At 37.4% G+C, this 23,942-nt stretch overlaps 1 protein-coding gene across 3 annotated transcripts in view; it reads left to right on the top strand.

Annotated features, from left to right (window-relative positions):
• The window catches only part of LOC144634480 (polycystin-1-like protein 2), a 43,404-nt gene that overhangs the window by 7,948 nt on the left and 11,514 nt on the right, over window positions 1-23,942 (top strand). For 2 of the 3 annotated variants that reach the window (XM_078493436.1, XM_078493435.1), the window contains exons 2-10: window positions 10,032-10,100; window positions 13,524-13,653; window positions 13,971-14,302; window positions 14,938-15,076; window positions 18,991-19,103; window positions 19,549-19,604; window positions 20,035-20,171; window positions 21,217-22,012; window positions 22,992-23,571. In XM_078493436.1, coding sequence (XP_078349562.1) covers window positions 10,095-10,100; window positions 13,524-13,653; window positions 13,971-14,302; window positions 14,938-15,076; window positions 18,991-19,103; window positions 19,549-19,604; window positions 20,035-20,171; window positions 21,217-22,012; window positions 22,992-23,571 — 2,289 coding nt within the window. In that variant the 5' untranslated portion in view covers window positions 10,032-10,094. Of the gene's footprint in view, window positions 1-2,123; window positions 2,187-10,031; window positions 10,101-13,523; window positions 13,654-13,970; window positions 14,303-14,937; window positions 15,077-18,990; window positions 19,104-19,548; window positions 19,605-20,034; window positions 20,172-21,216; window positions 22,013-22,991; window positions 23,572-23,942 lie in introns of those variants that run through there. The other variant, XM_078493437.1, reaches the window with a different exon arrangement.

Raw genomic sequence — 23,942 nt, 5'->3', positions numbered from 1 at the left:
ACTTCCGTTCACAAAGTGCTTACAGATAAACACCTTAACAATAACAGCAAAACAACAAAAGCAAACGTCGTTGTTTTAATGTCACTTTCTCCATACCATTCATTAACGCCAAAAAGCATCAGAAGCTAATTGTACGGCAAAGAAACAAAAACAGAAAGAAAAAAACCTTTATCATAACGAAACAGTATCAATGCCTGAGAAGAGAAAAAATCGTCTTGGTAGAAACTGATACCAGTCATGATCCCCTTCTTCATATTGATTCGCCTCTTTCGACTGTTCAGGATGCAAAAGATATTTTGATGCTTTTGAAAGTCATCGGTTATAATATTTGCGAGTTGTATGCAACACTAATGTATCAAATATTTAAGGTAACAAAGATTTGTTCGGCTTATAAATATTTACAGGGATTTTTCAAAAACGCCTGAGAAAGGTTTCACCTTATGAATAAAAAAGCTTAAGAAAAATCAAATTCGTGTCCTTGAATAACTTATGAACGTTTTCTACTTTAAGTATACCAAAGACATAACAAAAAGAAACCGACAACTTTCTTTACTTACATCTGATATGTAAGTGAGCTCTCAGTTATTATTGTGTTACTTTTTTCAAAATACTATACTCAGGCGAACACTCAACGAATCACGAAGGTACAAACTTTAATTATTTAAAGAAGCAATTCAAAGGCGCACTACAAGAGGTTCTCCCAATTAACTTTTTTTACTGCACGCCCAAGAAGAGACTTTCTCTAAAAGGAGGTATTTTGCTAAATTTTATCCTCGGGGGAAAAAAGTGGATGCAATACGCGGGAATATAAACAAGTTCCATATTTTGTGGGGATTTTTCCTCATTTTAAATTAACTCATTGAGAACAAAAATTCACCTGCACACAATTTTTAGTAAATTGTTCTTTCTCATTATGTATCACTAACCACGCCGATACCACTATCAAAGAATTTTACTTCGCATTAGTAAAACTGAAAAATGTGAGGCATAATTGAGTATAATTTTCATGTACTTTCGACAAAACGATCTTTTAGCAGACTTAAATATTGATTTAAGGTTTACTTGTGAGGACTGACCACAGTATGAAGAGGTCACTCTTTAAACTACACATTTTACTCGGATTATTCAAATAGCCTCAAATTTTACTTCATACGTCAAATAACACTGAGGAATCTTACTACTGGTGACAGGGATTTATTTTATACAAAGATATGGTAAAACAAAAATCCCTCGGGCTCTTAAAAGGGTTTTTGTTTATCAAAATAAAATCAATATTGAAAACATTGCTTTTGTGTATACAGAATAAGAAAGCACACTTTCTGTCGAAAATTACGCGTTTTTAAATATGTGTAAAACGAGAAATGTTTTAACCAATACTTCAGTTTTTAGAATCATATAAAAAAAATCAAGGGGTGATATGTACTTTCCGTATGCAAGTTCTTAATTACATGCGTAGTTGACGGTTTAAAAATTTGCCTTCGTCGAATAGTGTCTAAAATTAAAGTGCGTCCTACCACGCGAATCCTAAATGGTTTTCCGGCCATAAAATGTAGCGAAAATTGACTATTTCCTCCGCTTTTGAAAGTAAATGATATATAGATAATGTTTCTTGGATGAGTTTCTGGATATCGTCAGACAAGCGATCTTTCTGGTAAACCGCCAATAAGTTTCATTTTGCCGCTTGTTTCAAAAACAGAAATAGAAAACGGTGTTTGAGTAATAATGTCGTTTGAACTCTTAAAATATTCATTAAATACGGAGATAACTCTACATGATCTCAATGAATTTGCCATTGAAGTAACTGCACGCCATCAGTCGCGTAACAAAAGACTCTGGGCTCGTGGAGGGAAATCCTTGAAGATTCCTTAATATGAATCGCGTTTTCTGGTAGGGTTCGTCAATGCGGGACGCACTACTCCGAAAATGCTCGATGCTTTCCCTGGTGGTTTGATAACAGATCTCATTCAGTTGTTGACATCACGGAAAACAAACAATTTATTCATTCTTATCAGAATAAATATCTGCCCTTGCATCTATTAAAACGGGCGATCAGGGCAGGTGTCGTCGACAAAGTGACGTTAAATTACTTTTTGAAAGCGGCATAATAGTAGACCGCGCAACATTGCAAGCAGCGCCTAATAACATTCACATACAACCGGAATCAACGAGTAACTTTCACTGTAAAGGTATGGATATTTATTTATGTACCCATGTGAAGTATAACCCCAAACCCTAGCAGACCCAAAAAGGTCAGGATATTTTACATCGGCTTACTTTGGTAATGATAATTAATCGCTATCTTTAATAGCAAAACACAGCGATGGCGGCTCATAACCGTTCTTTCTCGTTGTCGCTCAAATTTAGTGAGGAATCGAAAAGAAAACACATTTTACCCGTTCATTGGCGTTTTTTGTGATCGTTCTGGGTACGTTTTATGGCTAGGGATCATTTAATTTATCCGATGTGGAATTTTGAGTTGATTTTGGACCAGAAGACAACCAGAGGCAAAAGGATGTGAAATTAGATTTCTGGCTTTCGGAACAGGAAAAGATCAAAGTAAAGTGTCTGAGTGATCAATGGTAATACTGATAAAGAAAAAGTATTGACGTTTCGGAAAAAAAAAACTACTTTATGCAAACGAAAACACTGATTCGCACATTGATGCATATGCCATGATCCTTCTTCGTGGACAATATGCAACACATTGTCCCTGGGGTGCCTTGAAAACCAAAAAATAAATCTTTTTGAAGCAATCTTTGCATTCCCATGACAGGTTTAGTGTTTGTCGCAGCGTTTTGCAGCAAAGCCGTTTTGAAATTTAACGTGTCTTGTTGGTATTGCTGCCAAAATGGAAAGCGTGATCACGCACGATCACGTACACGCTTAATGAAACCGACACTGGATTGTACTTTCTTGGAAGTGCCATGCACGCGAACTGAAGAGGCGGAAATTATGTTAGAAGTTCAAATTGGTGTTTGCATAAATGCACTTTACAGCGAATCTTGCATCAGTTCATTTCTAATGCATAGGTAGTGGCCATGGACAGGGGTTTTTTCACTAGAACAAGATGAAATCAAAATTTGCTGTGAAAACCAAGATTGTTTCCATTAATGCACTATTTTTCATAAGCTTTAAAAGCATGTCAATGTTTAGAACTTTTGACTAAAGCGAATGCAGTCGCAGAAACGAAGAAAGTATTGTTTTGTTAAAAAAGGTAACACCCTTTAATTTGCCAAAAATGCTTTTCACAATGCAGAGAAACAATTAAATCTTTCAATATTTCACTAGCTTTAAAAGCATGGCAAGGTTTAGTACTTTTGATTAATGTTTGTCGGGAACACACAAAAAGCAAGAAAGAAGAAAGAATTGTTTTGTAAGAAAAGGTAACACCCATTCGCAAAAGAAATGCTCTTCACAAATGCAATAAAACGGGCACTATCTGACATAAACGTAATAACACAAACTTGGAACAAGAAAATTTCTTACAGCATCTGTGTTTTGAATTCATAACTAAATGACAACATTTATTATATTCTGTAAGTATTTCCGTAAAGAAAATATTTACAATAAGTTTCATTTCGCCACCAACATTCGTCATTTAGCTGACAATTGGTTTTTAAAAAATGATCGATTATCGCCGGTTTGGGACGAAAATAGTTTTCAATTTCAAAGAATCTATTTTGTCTTCAATAAATGCTTGAGGAAAAACATATCTACCGGTCAATTTTTTAAGTAAAAATAAGATAATATAGATGCGATCGTTATCCTCGGAGTTACATTTTTTCGATATCCTGTAGTGTCGTTTTTGAATCCGAGAAATAAGGAGTAAAATTTCTTGTGTCACATTCAGCAGAAAAAAAATCTAATTTGATTTTTAACCAGTTAAAAGTTTTAACATTTCATGTTTTTATTTGTTAGTGAAAAAATAACCCAGTTTGATATGGTCCTGGTCAACAAACTACAAGCATCAAGCTATGTTATGTCTTCCGGTCTATTATTATTCCGGTCATATCAGAGTTTTAGATTAGCGAAATTTAAAACCAGCAGGAAAATCAGAGATGAATGAGTACGCTAACGGGTGGCAGATTCCCCAGCGTCTCGAGAAATTTAGCTTAAATATCACGTTTGAAGTTAAGACGGTTTACATTTCGTCTAAATCGATGATCGCTTGCTATCACAAACTTCTTGAGTTTGGTCGTGAAAATAAACAATATGATCAATTTGGCTTCAAAATTTGCTTGCGGATATTGCATGTTTCTGTTCTCGAAAGAGAACAGTTTTGGAAAATGAAGCTCGAGGAAAACTCTGAGATTCAAGAAATGGATAATGTCCCAAGACAAATACTCGTGCGCACTGATTTTTTGGAAGCCCAATCAAGGCTATTGTTTTTATTATCCTTTGAATACGCCTCTTTGTTTGAGACATTTCTGTCAAACTGTCAAATTTCAGAGTAATTCAGCTGGGGTTCAAAGAACTCTTTATGAATTTCCTGGGATTTTCAACGAATATATGGCAACCAGCCTTTACTTAGTGTTTTTGCTACCTTTATTTAACTATTGTTTCAATATTTCCTTCCAGCAAACAATTGTGAAGATCCGAGAACCGAGTCAATTTTTGGGCGGAAAACGAAACATGTTTTTACCATAAATTTAGTCTCACCCTGTTCAGAAAGGCTTGTTGCTTATAATTTTAAAAGCCTTGTCAATTCCAACATCCTGCTTTAAATCAGTACAGTACAATTATAATAACAGAACCATACAATTTCCAACTTGAAAATACAGTAAATCTCGGAGAAGAAGCTAGGCTCAAACTTTCGTCGCGGTATAAGGAAAAAACCACCTCAGTCCGTGAAATTCTCTTCAAAGATCACTTCCTTTTTCTACATCCTGGGAGGCATGTCTCCAACTACTTCAGTTAACTTGTGATTAGTTCTGAGCATGTAAATATTTTTAAATTAAAAAATCAATAACCCAACACCATAGTGAGGCATTTAATACAATAATTATTTCATTCCCAGACCTTTTTAGACGTGATTATAACCAGCTCTGCGCAAGGCGCTTTGTGGTTATTTTATCACCTTGAATTCAACGCATTTTCTAGCTGGAACGGATGTATTAATTTTAGTTCAAATAACTATTAAAATAGTTTCAGCCATAAATCATGAGTTCGCGACCGACAAAAAGGGCAAGTTGGATTCGAGTTTTTTTCGAGGTTTTTTATGAGAAATTTAATTCAAAGTATTGTGGAATTGTTTGGCAAATCGCAGCGATCGCTAGAAAGAGTTGATTATTGATTCATTAATCTTTCACGTCACAAAAATCGGCTAATGCGTCAATGAAAAATCCATTAAAATCGATAAAGTATATTGCATAGTTAACCAAAAGACTACAAAATCCTTCCAAATTAAAAAAAAGAAAATCTATCGTTTCTGTATGTTTTTGACCCGATCAGCTTAGCCTTTAGAAAAAGAAAACAAAAGCTCAAGCTTTTACGTATGTTTTTGGCCAAAATACTTCAGGGTCGCCAAGCAGGTAAGATTATTTAATTTAAAACAAAATGGAAAGAAATTATACTGCCGAATGGCAGTAAACCGCTTTTAATATCTGTAATGTCGTATCTATATTGCAAAATGTAGAAGTGGACGTTTTAGAAAAATTGCGCTGGCAATTCGATGTTGAGATATCAAAGAAGTTAAAACGAAAGAGCTTAAAAAACCGAGGTATAAAACAATAACAGCGATTATTTTTAATTTAAAAGGAAAAACAATTGTACTAGCGTATTCTCAATTACAGGAAGTGAAACTAACACAGTTTGCTGTGTATTAATGTTTAAAGCACCATACAGCAAAAAGGGTAAATACTGCAAAATTTACTCTTGAAACATTGTCATAGAAGACGATATTACAATCCACGCACATTTTTTAGCAATCTTTGAATGCAATGCACTTATCTGCAGACTAAACATGCTTAATGATACCCTTTTATCTTCAAGGTTTCGGAAATGTTGTTTGGGCAAATATTGTGTAAAAGTAAAGAAAAACGAAGATTCTAGACACTTAGACCAGACTACTCACTGTGCAGAACTTCTGAACGTCTGCAACTGCAATCACATAAGCATATACTGGTAAAATTGACATTTGACATTCAAATTAAGGACAAATTAAAAAAACCGGCCTGAGTGGGTCCGCCATGGATTAAAAATCAGGTATTCATGTGGTGAAATGTCGCATAAACATGTGAACTTATATCGAGGTTGTATAATTGATGTTCACCCATAAACTGCGCAAGGCAAATCATACACAGGCGCAGTTTCGTTCATCTAAATAAAACGGAGAATGGCTATGGCCGGTTTACCTGCTATGCAAAGTTTCGAGGATCTCAGGGAAAGAATTCTACATAATAACGGAATAATACTGTGGGGTCATGCCGACATGTTTTGCGATCGTGCAGTGGAGTCATACCAAGCAGTCATCTAAATAACCGTATGTTTGCACTTCGTCGCATCGATTTCACAGTACTTAATAGCCTCCACTTATTATAGAAGTTCATGAGTCGCTGTAAACAGCGGCGGTCTCCTGAGACAAATATTGCCAGGCATAATTAACAAATAGTTATCGGTCACTCAAAGTCGGAAAACTGTGGGCGATCTATTAAAATTGACCCATTTTACAAAACAACCAAGCTCACTTTGAACGGTACGCGCCGATATCGTGCCGATAGCCCGGGATCATTGCCTCTAGACCGGTGAGTACCCACACGTTTCTTATTTCAAAAAGATTAATTCTCGAAAAGACAAACCATGTGAAATAGGCCTACAACTGGCCACTTCATTTGTCACCAGCTACGGGAGTCTCAATCTTACATCGACTTACTTAATAATACTTTTTTGCTTTTTTGTGTTTTGTTTTAAGAAGTTGTAAATTAGGGTGGATATCTTAGATCTGAAGTATACTGAATACAAGCAGAAAAATGTTATGTACCAAGTTAATCCAGTAAAAAATCGCAAACTTGCCACCAACTCGTACTTGTAGCTCGAATTAACAGAAGCTCAAACTATACTATGGAAATTCTCAGAACCTTTCATGCTAGGCTAAATGTATAAATTTTCTCAGTGCACAAGGTGGTAATGAAATTGAAGATAAAAATTAAACATTTTAATTAACTACCATATGAATACTCGAACTGAAATTAAAACTAGGGAAAACTCAAAGAAAAGCCGACCTAGCTTGAAAATTCACTACTGTTCACAAAGAAATTTTGGCGGTACTGTATTTCGCGGTAATTGCAGTTTTTTTTAACAATGCATTAAGCGCCAAAATACACAATACTAACCTGGCGGAAGCGAAATTTGAAACAAAACTTTTCATTCAACCCTTAATTTCGAGAATTGACCAACAATCTGGCAATACATCTGTCATTTAGACGTTTTCACTGTTTGTGATTGCTATTAAACCTGAAGAGAAAAGTTAAAACTACGAGATACTATTTCAGCATTTTGGTAAAATTTCAAACAATAATAATGCGAAATTTAGTTTCTTTCAAAACAAATTTGTAGGTTGCACTATATATCTATCAAAACAATATTAGCAAACAGGAAAATGCCACACTTCTATTTGAAAACACTGTTGTATTCAAGGGAAGAAAATGCACATTAAGAATTAAGAATACATAAAGGACCAATATTAATTTGCAAGTGTATAGCATTTTGATTCGAACTTCGATTTGCAACTTTGCGAAGCCATTATTTTAGGAAAAAAACAAAAGCAAAGAATAAATTGGAATCTTATTCAATGCGATTTATTTCTGCATGTTTTTAACATCTTATTTTTCTTTGATGGAAAGAAAGAAAATCTTCTACTTGTGGACAGTTTTTTTTTTCTTTCCTTTGAACTAACATTAAAGAAATTTAATACTTTGATATTGCTGGCTTACCTTATTGATTAGATGAATAACAGCCTCCACTTTCGATTTTAATTCAGAACAATCTAAAATGCGTGTGAAATGTGCAAGATTGTGTGGAAAGTACAGAGACTTTTCGTGTAGCTGGAAATATAGTGTGTTTGTACTGGTCAGCTGGCGATGGCTTTATATTTTTCAAATCTATGAAAAATATAAATTTCCGCGGGTTAACGCTTGTGCTCCAAGATTTTTGAAAAAATATACAGATAGTCCATAGCGTTTATGTTCTCTTCCATACATTTCTATAGAAAAGTCTGACTGGACATGAGAATACGAGAGCGAGAACGGTTTCACAAATAAAGAAGCCCAATAGACTCGTATTATGGCAGTATACTTTTGTGAAACACTCCGAACATATGGGAACGGAATAAGAAAAATTGCAGAATCTTTTCTAGATTTATCGATATTTGCCGAATAACCGTTAAAGCTTTTGTTTACATGGAAAAGTACCTTTCCATTTAGATTTGTTTTGGTTAAAACTGTTAGCCTAAAATTTTACTGATTGGAAGTTCAAACAGCGCGTCGCTCATGACATCCAGAACTTTTACTTCAATCAGTGTATTCTTATCACTGTCCAGGAGTAACCCAAGAAAACATTCATGCACTGATGGTGTTAGAGCACATCTGTTTACCGTATCCCTCTGCTATGTTTGTAAAATTTATCAGTCTTGGATTAAAAATGTTTGTTCCTGTTATTTGTTGCCATAAAACAAAATATAAGGCGTACCCATTAATTGGCAAAAGGACTTGTTTGTTTACATAAAACCTAGAAATTTCAGAAAATAGGTGCACTTCAATACAACAAAAATATAAGTTTATTACTTTCGTAATTTCCGATATTCTTTGAAGGGGGTTAGATTGGGTGTTTATTCGCAATTCTTTGTCACAGTGTTTAATTGCAGGCTACAATTTTTAATTGAAAGAAATTATAAATTTAATGAGATATCATCAACATGACAACAAAGAGTGAGGATTTCTGAACACTACGGAGCACGTTCTAAATTTTGACTCTCAAACTGCTATATTTTCTAAACTTACAACTTTATAATTTGCATTTGATAATAGCGACAGAAGTACGCCGAAACGTCATGTTCTAGCGTCGATATTTCTTTTAAATAAAAACGGTTTTCGATTTCTTCTTTAATCAAAACTTTATTCTGTTCGACAAAATGAAATCGGCCTATCCTCGCTGTAAAAACCTGTAAAACTCACCAGTGACGTAAAATAAAGAACGAACAAGACAACAAAGAACTTCGAACAATATAGAGCAGGAAAACAATAGCTACAAAACAAAGAAAAAAGCCACAAGGTTTTTATAACGAGGTAAACCCCCGAAATCTCTTCCCCGCAACTTGGTTTTAATTCAGTTATTTATATTTTAAAGTATGTCTGGTAGATATTTTTGTTATAATCATTTTATTTTTTAAGGGGGAGGGTGGGGGCGGGGGCAATCGTCTTCTGGCTTGTCGAAGTTTGCTTTTTCTCAACTGCCACGGCTTTCGCCTTATACATTATTTTTTATTAAATCATTCTTCTTTTAAAATTGCATGAAGCCAAGGTTATCTATCTTAGGTTTTGTGACAATTTTAAAAAAAAGTTTGTATGTGTCAGAGTCCTCGAAAGAACGTGACTTGGCTGCTCGTCAGATTAAACTTTTTTTATTACACATTGCGTAATAAAATGCAAGCTATCAATTACTTCTGTCTTCGCAGCTGATAATAATAAGAAAACAATTAAAATTCGGTTTAACTAAACTGCTTATACCTAGCGCTGGGTTACCACGAGACCTTAGGCGCGATAAGAGTATGTCTGTCATTCAATTGTTCTGTAAAAACTAAGAACTTTAATACCTGAGAGTCAAACGCGTATATCAATATTTTGATGTAACCCTGAAAACACGATTCAAAACATGGACCCTCGTAAAAACACTTTTCAGTTGGCTTCTACCAAATTGACATAAATGTAATGACTGGATGTAAGTTGACGTCTGCTTGCATTTTATGACACTCGGCCATCATGTCCACGCACAGGGAGGTCTCGTAACAAGGATAAATTTCCTCTGTTGATTCACAGATAAATGGGCAGTGATGTAGCTGGAAAGATCTTCCATATTTCACAGCATACCAACGGGCTTCAATGAAGGTAAGTGTGTAGATCCTTCTTATTAAACAAAATACCCACAGATTATTATTTATTATACCGAGCTATGTGCCACTTTAAGACCATCCGACCTTTTTAATACCAGCTCATTTATTCAAGTTTTGACAAGTTGTCGCTATGTTAAATTAAACATAGGATGTTGAAGTTAGTCTTATACTGAGTGCGATAAGAAAGCTAAGCAGACATCATCAGTGTAAGAACATGTGATTCTGAGTTTGTCGTCGGTTAAAGTGGAAACGAAACAACTTTCTATTAGTAAACCAAAATAAATACATTCTCGCGGTTTTAATTCGACTTAATCTGACATTGACAATGATAAAGAAATGGTTTTGAAATAGCGGAAAAAAAAAACAGAAACTGGTTTTCCTTCAAGAAAAATTCAATATTCTCTGGAAAGAAATAATAAAAATTGCAGCCTTGCTTAAACAAGAATAATAATTGTGCTTTTTAATATTTCACTAGACGAGTTTACTCAAAATAAAAACAGGTCCTTGTTGTTTGCACACCTTTTGTTTTGTTAAATTTAAAACCTTTCAATCCAAGCTTAGAATATTTCATTCCCGTAATTAATTACCTTTCATATCTTTTCGTGTTAGTTCTGTTTCGAGCAATTTAGTGGAGATACATCAAGACAGTGTGCTCTGGTTGAAGATTTTCTTTATTTTAAGTGCCTACCTCTTTGAACAAACGTTCATATTTTGGGAATTTATATACAGGAAAAAGGAGGCACAATTTCCTTGAACGATCGTCTAATTTCCTTCTTCTATTTTGCATTGCTCCGTTTGCAAAACTAAATAAATACAAAAGGATAGGAAAAAAACTCATCATTTTTCCTTACCCTTTACTACACCAGTTTACAAAGAAATGATCCTCGCACTTTTTTATAGTTTTTCTTTCGCATCGTAATTTTTAAGTGTTACGATAATTAACGAATCCCAAAGGTTCTAGAAACTTCCATTATATATTTTACAACTGGTCGTTTAATCGCTGTTACAACAAGCCTTTTATCTACATCAATTTTTGTCCTTCTCTATAACAATAAACTCCGTAACACCTGCAGCTGGCAATGTAAGACAAGTACGGTTTCACTTGAACAGTGTTTCGCTCAGTGTGTCGACATCATTGACTCGTTGTATTTTGCACTGTCAACCAAGCTGTTGTTGAGCAAACACGGGAAGACAACCCAAACCAACTTCACTGGACCTACACAGCTTAACACCTGACTAAATTTTATGTAGATACACCGGAAGATAAACACATTTCGACTTGCAGGCGCAACTTTCTCTTATTGTTTCGCAATATGAACCAAGCTGTTGTCCTACACGCATTAAAGCAAGTCAAGATGGCCACGAATTAATTTTTTAAGAAAAGCGCAATTTCCTTTAGTTTCTAAAGGAAAAATCCCGAGAAAACAATTTTTTTAATGTATACATTTATATTAAAAAGTTCAACTCTGAAACCAAGATATGCCTGACAAATTTAAACTCAACAGCTTTACTAGTTATGCATTCAGAACCTTTAATGAATTTCTCCCGCATAGAAAGCTTGTCAATTTGTCAAATTTGTTTCGTTTGTTGAAATGTTGACCGTATTACTGTAATTAAACGGAGATGCTTTTCGCAGCAAGACTTCAATTTTTCTTTCAATTTGAACCGCAGTGTTAAATAGTGCGAAGCTACTCGAAAATTGAACAAAGAAAGAGTTATCGCTTTTAGTAAGTAAGAATAAACTTTCCAAATTTCAATTAGTTACACTCCAGTTTTACATTAACGAGAAGATAGCTAGCTTCTAATACCTGTAGCTGACAGATTGCGGTAAGATAAAAACGATATGCCTTGTAAGTATTGCGTGTTTAAAGGCCCGGTAATACGTTCAACATTTTTGTTCAACTTGTCTCGCAGCATTGTTGCTTGCAGTTGAACGAGTTGTTGCCCGTATTACTCCGCGCGCTCAACTTGTCTCGCACATTTCGGTGTTGCAAGTTGTAGCAACATGTCACAAAGTGAACCGAGTTCTACTTTTTGTAACAATTTTTTCAACTGCAACACCGAAATTTGTTGTCTACAACGTTAACCTGGAAATATATATTTCGCACAGATTATCCGGCTTCGTGTACTTTCGACCTGGCCTTTCTCATTATGGCTAAACCTCTTGTGTATTACATGTGAAGTGAAATTAAGTGGCGCAGCTGCAAAGAAAGGGCCCGAGAGTCAGTCTTCAAGAAAACACTTTACAAGCAGCTGAAAAAATAAATAAATCCACACTTTATTGACACCACTGCACCGCTTCTCCCTGGCGTTTCTAATAACTTTATACCATTTCTTAAATATATTCTTATTCTAATAAATTTTCTGTAACCACCGTAAAGTTCCAAAAGTAACTTACTTCGTGGCTTTCGATTTGAGTTTGACAACTATGAGAGAAATCGCATTGTCCATTTTATTCTATAGGGATATGCTCGGAGGTATTTTTATCTTTAAGCAAAACGTCAACGATTGAGCCATTATTTTTAACAATTTTCTTTGAATCTTCGCGTGATGAAGTGGGAACTCCTCTGATTTCCAGGCAATCTCGCCTTATGTAACGTTTTTGTTCGTCAAATGCCGATTTTATTTGGTTAAGAGCATTTGACACACGGGAGCTCTTTTGACCGAGAAACAAATTTCTCCCTTTTTTTTTTTTTATTCCCATTTTTTTTTTTTTTTTTTTTCTTGGGGTCCTTTTAGGAATGGTTGTTTTTTTTTTTTTTTTTTTTTAATTTATTTTGGTTAAATGGGCCAAAAAAAGGGTTAAAAAATTTAGGTTTTTTTTTTTTTTAATAAAAAAAAAAAAAAAAATTTTTTTTTTTTTGTTTTTTTCTTTTTTTTTGAGGATGAGAAATTTAAAAAAATTATTTTCTCTGGTAATCTCTCATTTGCTATAGTATGATATTGTGAGGCGTTGGAGTGAGATTGAAGATTCTCCTTCAGAAGTCAAATACAGAAATTCAAGTTACGTTTGAGTTCGCTAATTTCGTAGGGTCGACACTTCAGGGATTTCTAACAAATGTGAATTTTCATCGTTTCTTTCCTAGGGGAGGGGCATAATGTCGGAGGTCGTTAGCTACGGTACTTCACGAAAGTTCGATTACCCTGGTTAAATAAAGTGACTGACTGACTGACTGACTGACTGACTGACTGACTGACTGACTGACTGACTGACTGACTGACTGACAGACTGACTGACTGACTGACTGACTGACTGACTGACTGACTGACTGACTGATTGACTGTTGCTGTGACTCCTCGCAAGATGTTGTTGTTGGTCGTGGTAGTGTTGAGCTTTCTTATGGTACTGTGTTAACTTAGCATCATGTGAGCTCATTGCCTCTTAGTCGGTAATAAAACAACATTTGTATTTCATTAGAGAAACAAAAGAAGATACAGCAGCTTGGATACGATGGCGCTCTTTCTCATAATTGCCTCCGCAAGCCTTACCTTTACCTCTGCCGGTACAGAGAGAACAGCTGCACCATCTGGTGAAACAACGTCCGAAGGTAAGCTCTACAGAAAGCCATAAATCTACAGTCAAACCTCAAGTCAATAAAGGTCAATCTTCTGAAATAGAAATTGCACTGAGATTTTTTTCAAACTTTGCCTATTAGTTGTTTATCATGCAAAAGCTTAAATTTTGAAAAACAAATGGGGGTTCCTCATGCTCGTTCAGGAGAAACAGCACCTTGTTTATACACAGTAATTCCTTATAATTTCATTACGATTTATTCATGATTACTTCAGTGCTTAAATCACGTTTTCTAATTCTACACTGGAAATTTGTCTTTATTTATTTATTTTTGATGCAATTGCGTTGTAGCTGCGTGTAATCTGCCCCTTGGAATAACAGCTGGAAAGTTTGCCATGGACCATTTCACGACACTTTCGTTTCACGGTTTTGATACCTTACCCATTGAGGCAAAACTGAATAGCTCTGGTGGCTACAGGGCTAAAATAGACGACAAATTCGCTGACAAGTTTGTGGCAGTACAGTTCGACAATGAGACAGTTGTAACTGGGGTGGCGATTCAAGGATTCGGGAATCCCGAGATTGAAGAGTGGGTCACCCAGTTCTTTGTCAAGTTCACCCGTCAAAAGATTGGGGAGGAGCAGGTTATGGGATACATCTCGGACAGCGATGGCAGGCCTAAGGTAAGTTTTTTTTAAAAAGCAAAGTGAAGGAATAACCAGAAACGTTTATATACAGTGCACATGTAAGAAAATTGGACTGAAATTTTGCAGAAATGCCCTTAGATACGCGTGCCCAAAACTTTGTCTCCGATTTTGAATTGATCAAATTATATGTGTGACAATATATTTAATATAGGCAGAAATAAAGTCAAGTCAAAGTCAAATTGTTATAACCACAAAATTTCTATGGCAATCGAGGAGGCCAAGTAAACGGGAAAAAGGCAAAGGATTAGCATAATATGATTGCTTCATTTCACAAAATTACTTATACTCTTACTTTTCGAAAATAGTAATGACAGATTGGAATTTCCCAATAACTAAACTCACAGAAAACGTATACTTTATTGAGTTTTATCCGCTCCAACTCCGCTCAAAAACACGTTGATGCGTTAACGTGTTTTGTACAGAAACTCATTGAGGCGCAATTGAGGTACACTTGAAACATGATCGTTCAAAGCGCGTAACATTTAAAAAAACTGGGTTTTCAAATAGCGTTACTTGTTTCATTTTTATCGCGGTCACCGAATGTACCACCATACAAGCAGGTATTTTAAGCTACCTTAATAACTGATACATGTTATGCGTTGACTCTTCAGCTGTTTCAAGGGAACAGTGACTCGGACACAATTGTGAGAAACAACTTCGAAGCTGAAAACGTGAAGCAGGTCTTCATTGAGCCGCAAGCAGCTCACAACAATGTCGCCTTTAGATTTGAACTTTACGGATGCACAATGAGTAAGTTGAGTTATATTCCTAGCAAGATAACTATCGCATTTATTTACGATGCCAGTACCACTACAGTAAAAAGCGCATATCAGAACCTAGCATTTTCGAGGTCAGGCTAGTCAGGCTGAACAGGTTCTTATATTTTAGGGTAGATTTTCACAATTCAGGCTGATTAGGTTCTTTTAAACTAGAATCTTATTTTTCAGAGGTTGTCGTAGTGTAACTGTTGGCAAAAATATTGTACTACTAATACATAATGGTTTAGCACTTGTATTTTCGACAACAAAAATGCTTACCTTGTTTGCTAAATAGCAACATACAGAACAAAACATTATGGGCTTTGTAAATTATATACATCATTTAAATTGAAATAAAAGGAAATAATAAATATTTCTAGTGAAAATCCAAAAATATGGAAATCACAGAAAAATGTCAGTACATAATTTTAGTGAACACAACAAGACATGTTTATTCGTCGTCGAATCGATATTACAAGATGGTGCAATATATAAACCACGTGATCGCCTAATTTGACTACATTAATAAATTTACATAAATTATATGAAACTGTTTACAACACTCCCCGGGGTTGCATCACGACTTAGTGATAAAACGTTTCACTCAACAGTCTAAATCTCAAAAGTCCACAGTTCGATAAATGTACAACTTTTTCGTTCACTGTTCGAAATGACACAATTTCATTGCATGTTTTCACTCCAATGTTCGCAAAAAATGTTTGAAATGAAACAATTCCATTGCATGTTTTAAGCTCATGTTCACTCAGAAACTTAACAGGAATTAGGTCCTGTATCACTCTACTAATACTTGTGGCTTCGCTCTCCCTTGCCAGCAACTTTGACTTTGGCTGATCGAATCTGCCCATCTCTGCCTGGTAGCAGTTCTTGAATCTTTCCCAGTTTCCAAAATGTTCTTTTCTTTAGATCAGACTTCACGATTACTATGTCACCTACTGAGATTGGGCTCTCCTTGTTTTGTTTCTTGCATCTCTCATTAGCACGTTCTCGTAGACTCAAAAATACTCGTGTTGCCACCCTGGTAAACTGTTGTAGCAGTCGTTGGTGATGTTTAGCTCGCTTTGTCAAGGTTTGGTTGACACTAACAACTTGGAAATGCTGGTTACTGGGTTCATAGGTAATTCGTCTGCCAGTAATTAGATGGGAGGGCGTAAGTGGAGTTGAAATGGACTCTTCATCATCATAGACATACGTTAACGGTCGAGCATTTACGATTGCCTGGATCTCCACCATTATGGTTTGTAACTCATCATAGTTCAATGTAGTGCGTCCCACTGTTTTCTTTAAGGGTTGCTTCACAACTTTAACCATGCGTTCCCAAAAACCCCCCACCAAGGGGCTCGCTCAATGATAAAGTTCCATGTGATGCGATTGTCAGTAAGACGCTCTCGTCTGATTGTATTCTTCCTTATATCTTTGGATGCGGATCTGAAGGTCTTGGCGTTGTCCGACAGGAGGGTGACTGGTAATCCCTGGCGATTTACGAACCTCCGAAAGGCTAAGAGAAATGATTCGACACTCAAAGAGGTGTCAGTTCCAAATGAATCGCTCTTGTGGATGCACAAGTGAATAAGCAAATGTACACTTGTCGGGCCCTTTTCCTTTGAAGACTTTCCTTGTGTTGTACAGCGGTCCTTGTCTTCCTTGGGCACGGCGGGTCCAGGACACTCGTTCCATTGGTAATCTGGGTCGGGGGTCTATATGGCCTCTCCCTTCTACAGGTGAATTTCTTACTTCTCACCTCTTTCCCTCTTCCGTAGTGGTTAGGTTCCCTGTGCCACTTTCTTGATTTTAGTAGTGGGTGCTTAGATGGAAGTAAGATTGGATTCTTGCTTTCTTCAGAGAGCGGTGCTGCTCTCTCCCTCTGTGTTTTTCGAGGAGTAATGCGTGACTAGACAGGTGGGGCTCCTTTGCTGGGCCGAGATTTCTTGGCTATTCCTTTCTTACTTGTACTTGGGTTAGACTCAACTTAACGTATACGTGGCTGTACGCATCCTTTGTCTTTCATTTCTCTGTAATTAAGGTTCTACAACTTCTTGAAGGGCGTCTTGTTCTCAATGACTGTTGGGCGACTCGGGCCCCACCCCCCTTTTTGCTTCTCTCCTCACATCCTCTGTGGGGATCGCCGGTCAACTCTCCGGGACGCCAGGGGCTATGACTGGTTTCTGTTTTTACCGCGGACGGAGCTGGTGCTGGCTGTTCCCTGATCGTCTGCTTCTCTATATTGGGGGCTTCTCGCCCATCGATTTTGTTGCTCTACTTCTTCTCCCTCCCAGCGCGTCCTCTCATCCCCTCCCCCACTCCTCGCTCGCAGCTACTGGCGCTCTCCTTATCTTCTTGCCTCCTCTTTTTGGGCTGACTTGACGCTCCTTGGGGGCGTGCGGCTCCTTAACCTCCCGGGCCACTTTCCCTTCTCCCTCTCACTTTATCTCTGCCCTCTCCTTTATTTTTGCTTACTTCTGCTCTCTGCGTGCCTTTCGTGCTGGCTCGACCTTAGATGTGTGTGTATGGGCTCCTTCCTTGAAGGCTATCTTGCTCCTTCGCCCCCCTTCTTGCTCTCTTCCTTGTGGCTGGGAGGCACATTTTTTTGCTAGCATTGACATCTCCATTTCTTACCGTTGCAGACTCTTCATAGGCACTTTGATTTTGAGCTCCCACCTTGCTGAGAGACGAGTGAATGAGGGTGTGCATGAATACGGCCGGGCGTTGAGATTTCCCGCCTTCGCTTGTTTTCCCTGGTCATCTCGCTGCTCCCGCCTTCACTTCAACCTTTATCACGTTAGCATTCTTTTCCACAAATCCTTAGTTCCCCTTCTCAGGTGGCAACTTAGAATAATGAAGGAATAGGGTTCCGTATTGATCCGGTTACGCGAGAGACGCCACCGCGGGAATGAAACAATTGATCGTAGACGTATCGAAGGCTGGCTGGGCGATCATTAAAAACGGCGAAACCTTGAGAAGCTGATCATATGTGCGCTGATAATTTGTTGGGGACGACCGAAACGTTCTTGAATAATTTGATTGCTGCGTCGTAGTGCTTCGGTTAAGGTAAGACTGTAGCTCGGCGGCGGCCCCTTCAAGGAAGAATTGAGGTAGTTGAACTTGTCGTGTTGGAATCCCTTCGTTACGTGTACCGCCGTTGAAGAATCCCAGAAGGTATTCCACTTGGTTAATCTCCTTTAAATTCGGAGATAAACTTCGGTAATCTCGTACGGACTGCATTTTGATTACTGGCTGTGCAGTCGTTTGAGGTGATCCCACTGTTGCTGACTTGGCTCCTTGCTCGCATCTCGTTACTAAATGGGGAATTTCTCTCTCTTCGTTTTTTATCGTTTCGCAAGTAATATTCTTGTCTTTGTTTTCCTCCATGGCCGCGTATCCTTGTCTTCGCCTTGCATATTTTGGTTTCTTCTTTCTCGGTGTCCTTCACGGTAACTCGCAGTCGTTCCAATTCGATGTAGTCGCTTGCATACTCGATGTACTTGGTTTGTCGGGTGTTTTCTTCGTTTAGTCTTTAGTCTTGGAGGCATTGCAATTGAAAGTTGCCCCACGTTGGGCGCCATTTAGTGAACACAAAAGACATGTTTATCGTCGTCGAATCGATATTACAAGATGGTGCAATATATAAACCACGTGATCGCCTAATTTGACTACATTAATAAATTTACATAAATTATATGAAACTGTTTACAACAATAATAACTTTTTGTCAGAAGTTTCGCACACAATTGAAATCCAGTATTTTGACCACCAAAACTGGTATGATGTTTTTGTATAAGAACCTATGTTTCTTTGCCAGGCTGAACAGGTTCTTATATTTTTGGGTGTTTAAATGCCAAATCATCTTTAACCAATCAAACTATTTCATTTTTGTTTGTTTATCCACAGAAAGGTCCATTGTCTTATACTTCCGATGGCCAAATGAAAACTGCACGTTGGAAATGCTGCTGGACAAAAAATCCGACGGGTTTATAGACATCGAAGAAAAGCTTGCGAACGAGGTAACATTTCTCAGCCAATCAGAGCAGAGAGCCTAGCAGCCGCATGTGCAAGTTTTCGGCATGCGGTACTTTGATCTCTGCGCCTTCCTGACTAGCTGATGAAAAAATTAACGGTTTTTAGTCAGACATAGATTCAAATTTTCAGTATCATAAATAGTTGCATTTTAGCTTAGTTGATAAAGTATCGCACTGTTAAATCGGAGGTCATGGAAGCCCTGGAATTGTTTCAATTTTTACTAATCCCACTTGTATTTAAAACGAATTGAGGATCCAATCGTTTCTTTACTTGAAATGCGATCATACCCGCAGTAATGAATGAGATGTTCCCCCTTGGTTTTTGACCTAGGATAGTTGGGTATAAACGTTATTTCTGTACAAGTCGGTTCAGACTGAAACCATCTGCTCGATTAATGTGATTCCATTAACATTTGTAATTTCTCGCTAGGTAAGGCAGATCAGCAGTCTTCCGGGAGTGCAAGTGGTTAAACTTGAGCAACTAAGGTATAGTTTTTTAAAAGGTCTCATGAATTGTCAAGAGCTAGCTAAGTCACGATTAAGTGTTGTACGAAATTACATTTAAATCACAGCAAGCACCAAAATGGTAGTTTATTAAGGAAGGAAAATGCCAACATGCCTAGTCTATACTAGCAAGTCTGTGGATGAGACCTTTGTATGCAACCATTTAGACGAAAGCCACTGAGAATAACTTTCATCTGGTGCCCTTAATTGTGCAATGTGCAGAGTGGGACCTTCTAACTCTTACAAATTAAAGCTACTGAGAAGTACTTTCATGTGGTACTCTTTTTGTAATAGTATTTAGCAAAGGGAAATTTGGGAAAATGGATAAATGAAAATTTGGCCCATTGAACAGATTTTGCTTACAAAGCAGGTCAGCATCTCAAGATCCTTACTTCTAACTGTTCTTATTTAGGCCTGGAAGCCTGATCGTTGAGTTCAAAGTTGGAGTGGAAGATTCTCAAGTGAAGCAAATGATTGCTGGAGCGAAAAAACTGCTTAAAGGTTCCACCAAATTTGACCATAACTACTTTGTTGTGAAAGATCCTCGAGGTATGCTTTTGTTTACTTTGCTTGATCAGCCAGCAAAATGATCCACCAACCGTTTCTCAAACCAACTTACTAAGACATATCTCACTTGCAGTTAGTCGACTGTTATTTTCAGAATAGTAAAAATTATTAATCAAATTTGTCCAAAAACCGCATAAGTAGAAAAAAATAGTTTTGGCCAGGAAGTACAACATTTCCAAGCAAGATGAATAGACACTAATGCAACCATAGATCAACTTGTAGAAAGAGAAGCCCTCTGAAGGTTCCTCACTGTTATGTTGTTATTCCAAGGTACATTTCCCTGGTAAAACATGGCCAAGGCCAATAACTCGGAAAATGTAAATCCATTCAAATCTATTGCCTTCTACACAGGCATGTGATATAATTAGCTAAAAGAGTTCAAAGAAAATAAATGTACGATGACTTCTACATCCAGTAAATAAAATAACAATGATTATATTGTGTTGTCGAGTGGTGACACATCTTACCTACAATCTTATTATAAGCTAGTTATTTGAAAACCGTCTGTCTCAACAAAGATTCTTGACATTTTCACAAGAGTGATAAAGTTGTAACCAGAGATTGTACATAAAGATACATAATATCCTGATTTCTGTGCCATAATCAGAGACAAACTTTTGGGAAGGTTTGAACTTTTGCTTTTTCCTTTCCTCCCTCATCCTTCTAAAAAAAATGTTGAACTTCTAACAACCTTACTCAGACCAAAATATAATGTGAGGTTCAAGCTTTGATCGGGGGAGTGGGAGGTCCTAAACCAGTTCAAGAATGTTTTTTACTTAATCACATTCAAACCTTGCTGTAATTTGGGTAAATTTTACAACCTTCCGAACTACTTTTGTCTATGGGGGGGGGGGGGGGGGGGGGGGGGGGGGGGGGGGGGGGGGGGGGTGGTGGGGGGGGTTTCCTCCAAAAAAATTCCTCCCCCGCCGGGGGGGCCCCCAACCCCCTGCCAATGGCCCTGCTTGTTGTAGATGTGGATATTTTAAAATGATGTTAACAATTTTGTACTACCCTTTTCATTCAACAGGCACACCCTCCTGCAAAACACCAAACATTTCATTGCCAAGCCTTTTTCGTAACCCTGACTCTGCTCTCAAAATTCAGCGTTCATCTTCGTACACTGTAAAAGCATTTATCAGCAGTCAGACTCAAGAGAAAGCTTATGTTACCTGGAAGTTTTCAAAATTACGTAACTCAAACAAGGCGATCTTAGGGAGGAAAAGTATATTCAAATCTGCACGGGTTGCCATGCAAGAAGTTGACCTCACAAGTACAACAGCCATACAGAAGGAAATTTTAAATCACACCCTTGAGTATGGTGTTTACTATATAGAACTCATGGTTGTAATGAAAAATGCAACAGATTGCTTAAACTACAATTATGGATTTCTACGAATCTCAGAAACGCCTCTTCAAGTAGTTATGTCTACAGACCCTCCACTAGGAAGTATTCTTAAAGGATACCACACCTATCTCAAGCTAGATGCCTCAAGCTCGTTTGACCCAGATGTACAAAAAGCTGATAAAAGTGGTTTAAAGTATACATGGCTATGTGCAAGAAAGGGTGAGAATTTTGGAAATGCTGCATTACTCCCAGTTGTATTGCCGCATGGAGATGGAGGAGATGGAGACAGCGGAGGGTGCTATGGAACAGGACCTGGGAAGTTAAACTATACAGGTCCCAATGCAGTGTTGTTCTTGGATGAAATGGAACCCAAAAATAGTTATGTCATCCAACTGATTTTACAAAAGGACAAGCGGAAGAAAAATGTTTCATACGAGTTTGTGTTGAAAACTTCATACAGCTTTGACCTGGAAATCAGGTAAGTTGGACGTAATACAAGTCACATTATTTTTTTTTTTTTTTTTTTTTTTGTTTTCTCTGATTGATTACCCCCCCCCAAAAAAAAAAAAAAAAACCCCGCCTTTCCCTGCGCGCATTTTGGTTTTAGATTGTGTTTTTTGTAATGCAGAGGAATATTTGTTTTGGTTTTACACACTCAATTGAAACCTGCTCTATAAAACTTTGATCATATAGCCTGCACTGTAATTGGTTTGTGTAGCCGTTTTGCATTAAGGTATGATGATGTTTGTTCATTGTACTTTGTTGGCTTTGTTTTGTAAAGGAAATAAAAACAGCCGATTGTCGTTTGCATGGTCCATATTTACATGGCCTGATACAAACAGTTACAGAAAGTCTGAGAGAATTCAAAAGTAATTTATGTAAACCTTTGAGTAACAACTTTTTGTAATCATAACTTCAATATGGGCTCATCCTCGGTGTAAAAACCTGTGAAACTCACCAGTGACGTAAAACAAAGAACGAACAAGACAATAAAGAACCTCGAAACAATACACAACAAGAAAACAATAGTTCCAAAACAAAGAAAAATTTCACAGGTTTTTACACCGAGGTTAACCCTCGATATGACTAACCGAGCTAAGAAACTCTGAAACTGCCGAGCTATGAAACTATGGAAAACTACCAATGCATTGATTTCTAAAATCCTTTACCGGAATATTATCAAATTATCTTAAATATTTTCATTTATATGCTATTGAACTAACCTGTATACAAGTACTGGCATTCTCAAGTCCGCCATGTTGAAGTTCCCGCAAAGCTTAGTAACCTCTCTTCATTCTTCTCGTTATGTAAAATCACTGGAGTGTCAATAATGTATTGTTGAAAACCTTGTCAATGACTTTCCTCTTTACAAGTGTCACAAGTGCTGGCTATGTAAAATCACTGGAGTCTCAATACTGTATTCTTGTAAACCTTGTCAATGACTTTCTTCTTTACAGATGCAAAAGGAATTGCAAACAGAAAGTAAACCCCCAAGAGAGAATGGTTTTCGAAGGCGTCTGTGTGGGTGAGGTCTGTAAGCAAACCAACACAAAATTTAGATGGTCACTTTATCGAAAGGTAGATGAAGGAAGATTCCGGTCAGTCGAGATAGCGAAAAACGAAGACCTTGCACTTCTGGAAATCGATGGAAATGTCTTGAAAGAAAGCGAGGAATATCAGCTACAGCTTCACGGTAATTTAACCGAAAAAATCAGAAGCTCTCAAAGGCACAGTTTCATCACAAATGAGTCCCCAAGTGGTGGCAAATGCACTGTCGATAAAACCGAAGGGACAGTTTTGGTCACCAATTTTACGTTCACGTGTTTTGGTTGGGTGGACAAAGATAGCGACCTGATCTATCAGTTTGGCTACACTTCAAGTACGGGCGCGCAAGAAATTCTTCAGGAAAGCACACAAAGAATTTTAAGAACCAAAAACCTCCCTCTTGGAGACTCCAAAAAGGAAAATATAGTTCAAGTGGACATCTACGTCAAGGACAAGTGGGGAGGATTTGGGTTCAGAAGGGTCAAAGTGAAGGTGGGTTTTTTTTTTCTCCTATGCAACACTTATTAGTGGCGTCACGCAATACTTCCAACAAGCTTTGCGTGACTTCCCTGTATCGTCGGTCAACCGGTGTTATCGACCAGTATCGCATAATAGTAACCTACATCTCCACATAACCATACCTCTGCTCTTTCAGTTTACACTGTAATACCACGTCGAACATTTACTTACGGTCACTGTATACAACTGCATGCAGAATTTTCCAACCCGAATGCCCACCCATCCATACATTTCCTATTATTTCAGCCTCCCAACAACGGCCACTTCTTTACAAGACTTACGACGGTCAGTTCATTGTACCCCAGGGTTGCGCGCAGTTGTACAAAGATCCAACTGGATATCGC

Source organism: Oculina patagonica, chromosome 13 (assembly GCF_052425735.1).
Source record: "Oculina patagonica isolate OP01 chromosome 13, crgOcupat, whole genome shotgun sequence".
NCBI classification, from domain to species: Eukaryota; Metazoa; Cnidaria; class Anthozoa; order Scleractinia; family Oculinidae; genus Oculina; species Oculina patagonica.
The sequence above is the reverse complement of the archived record's forward strand: the minus strand, read 5'-3'. Positions and strand labels throughout refer to the sequence as shown.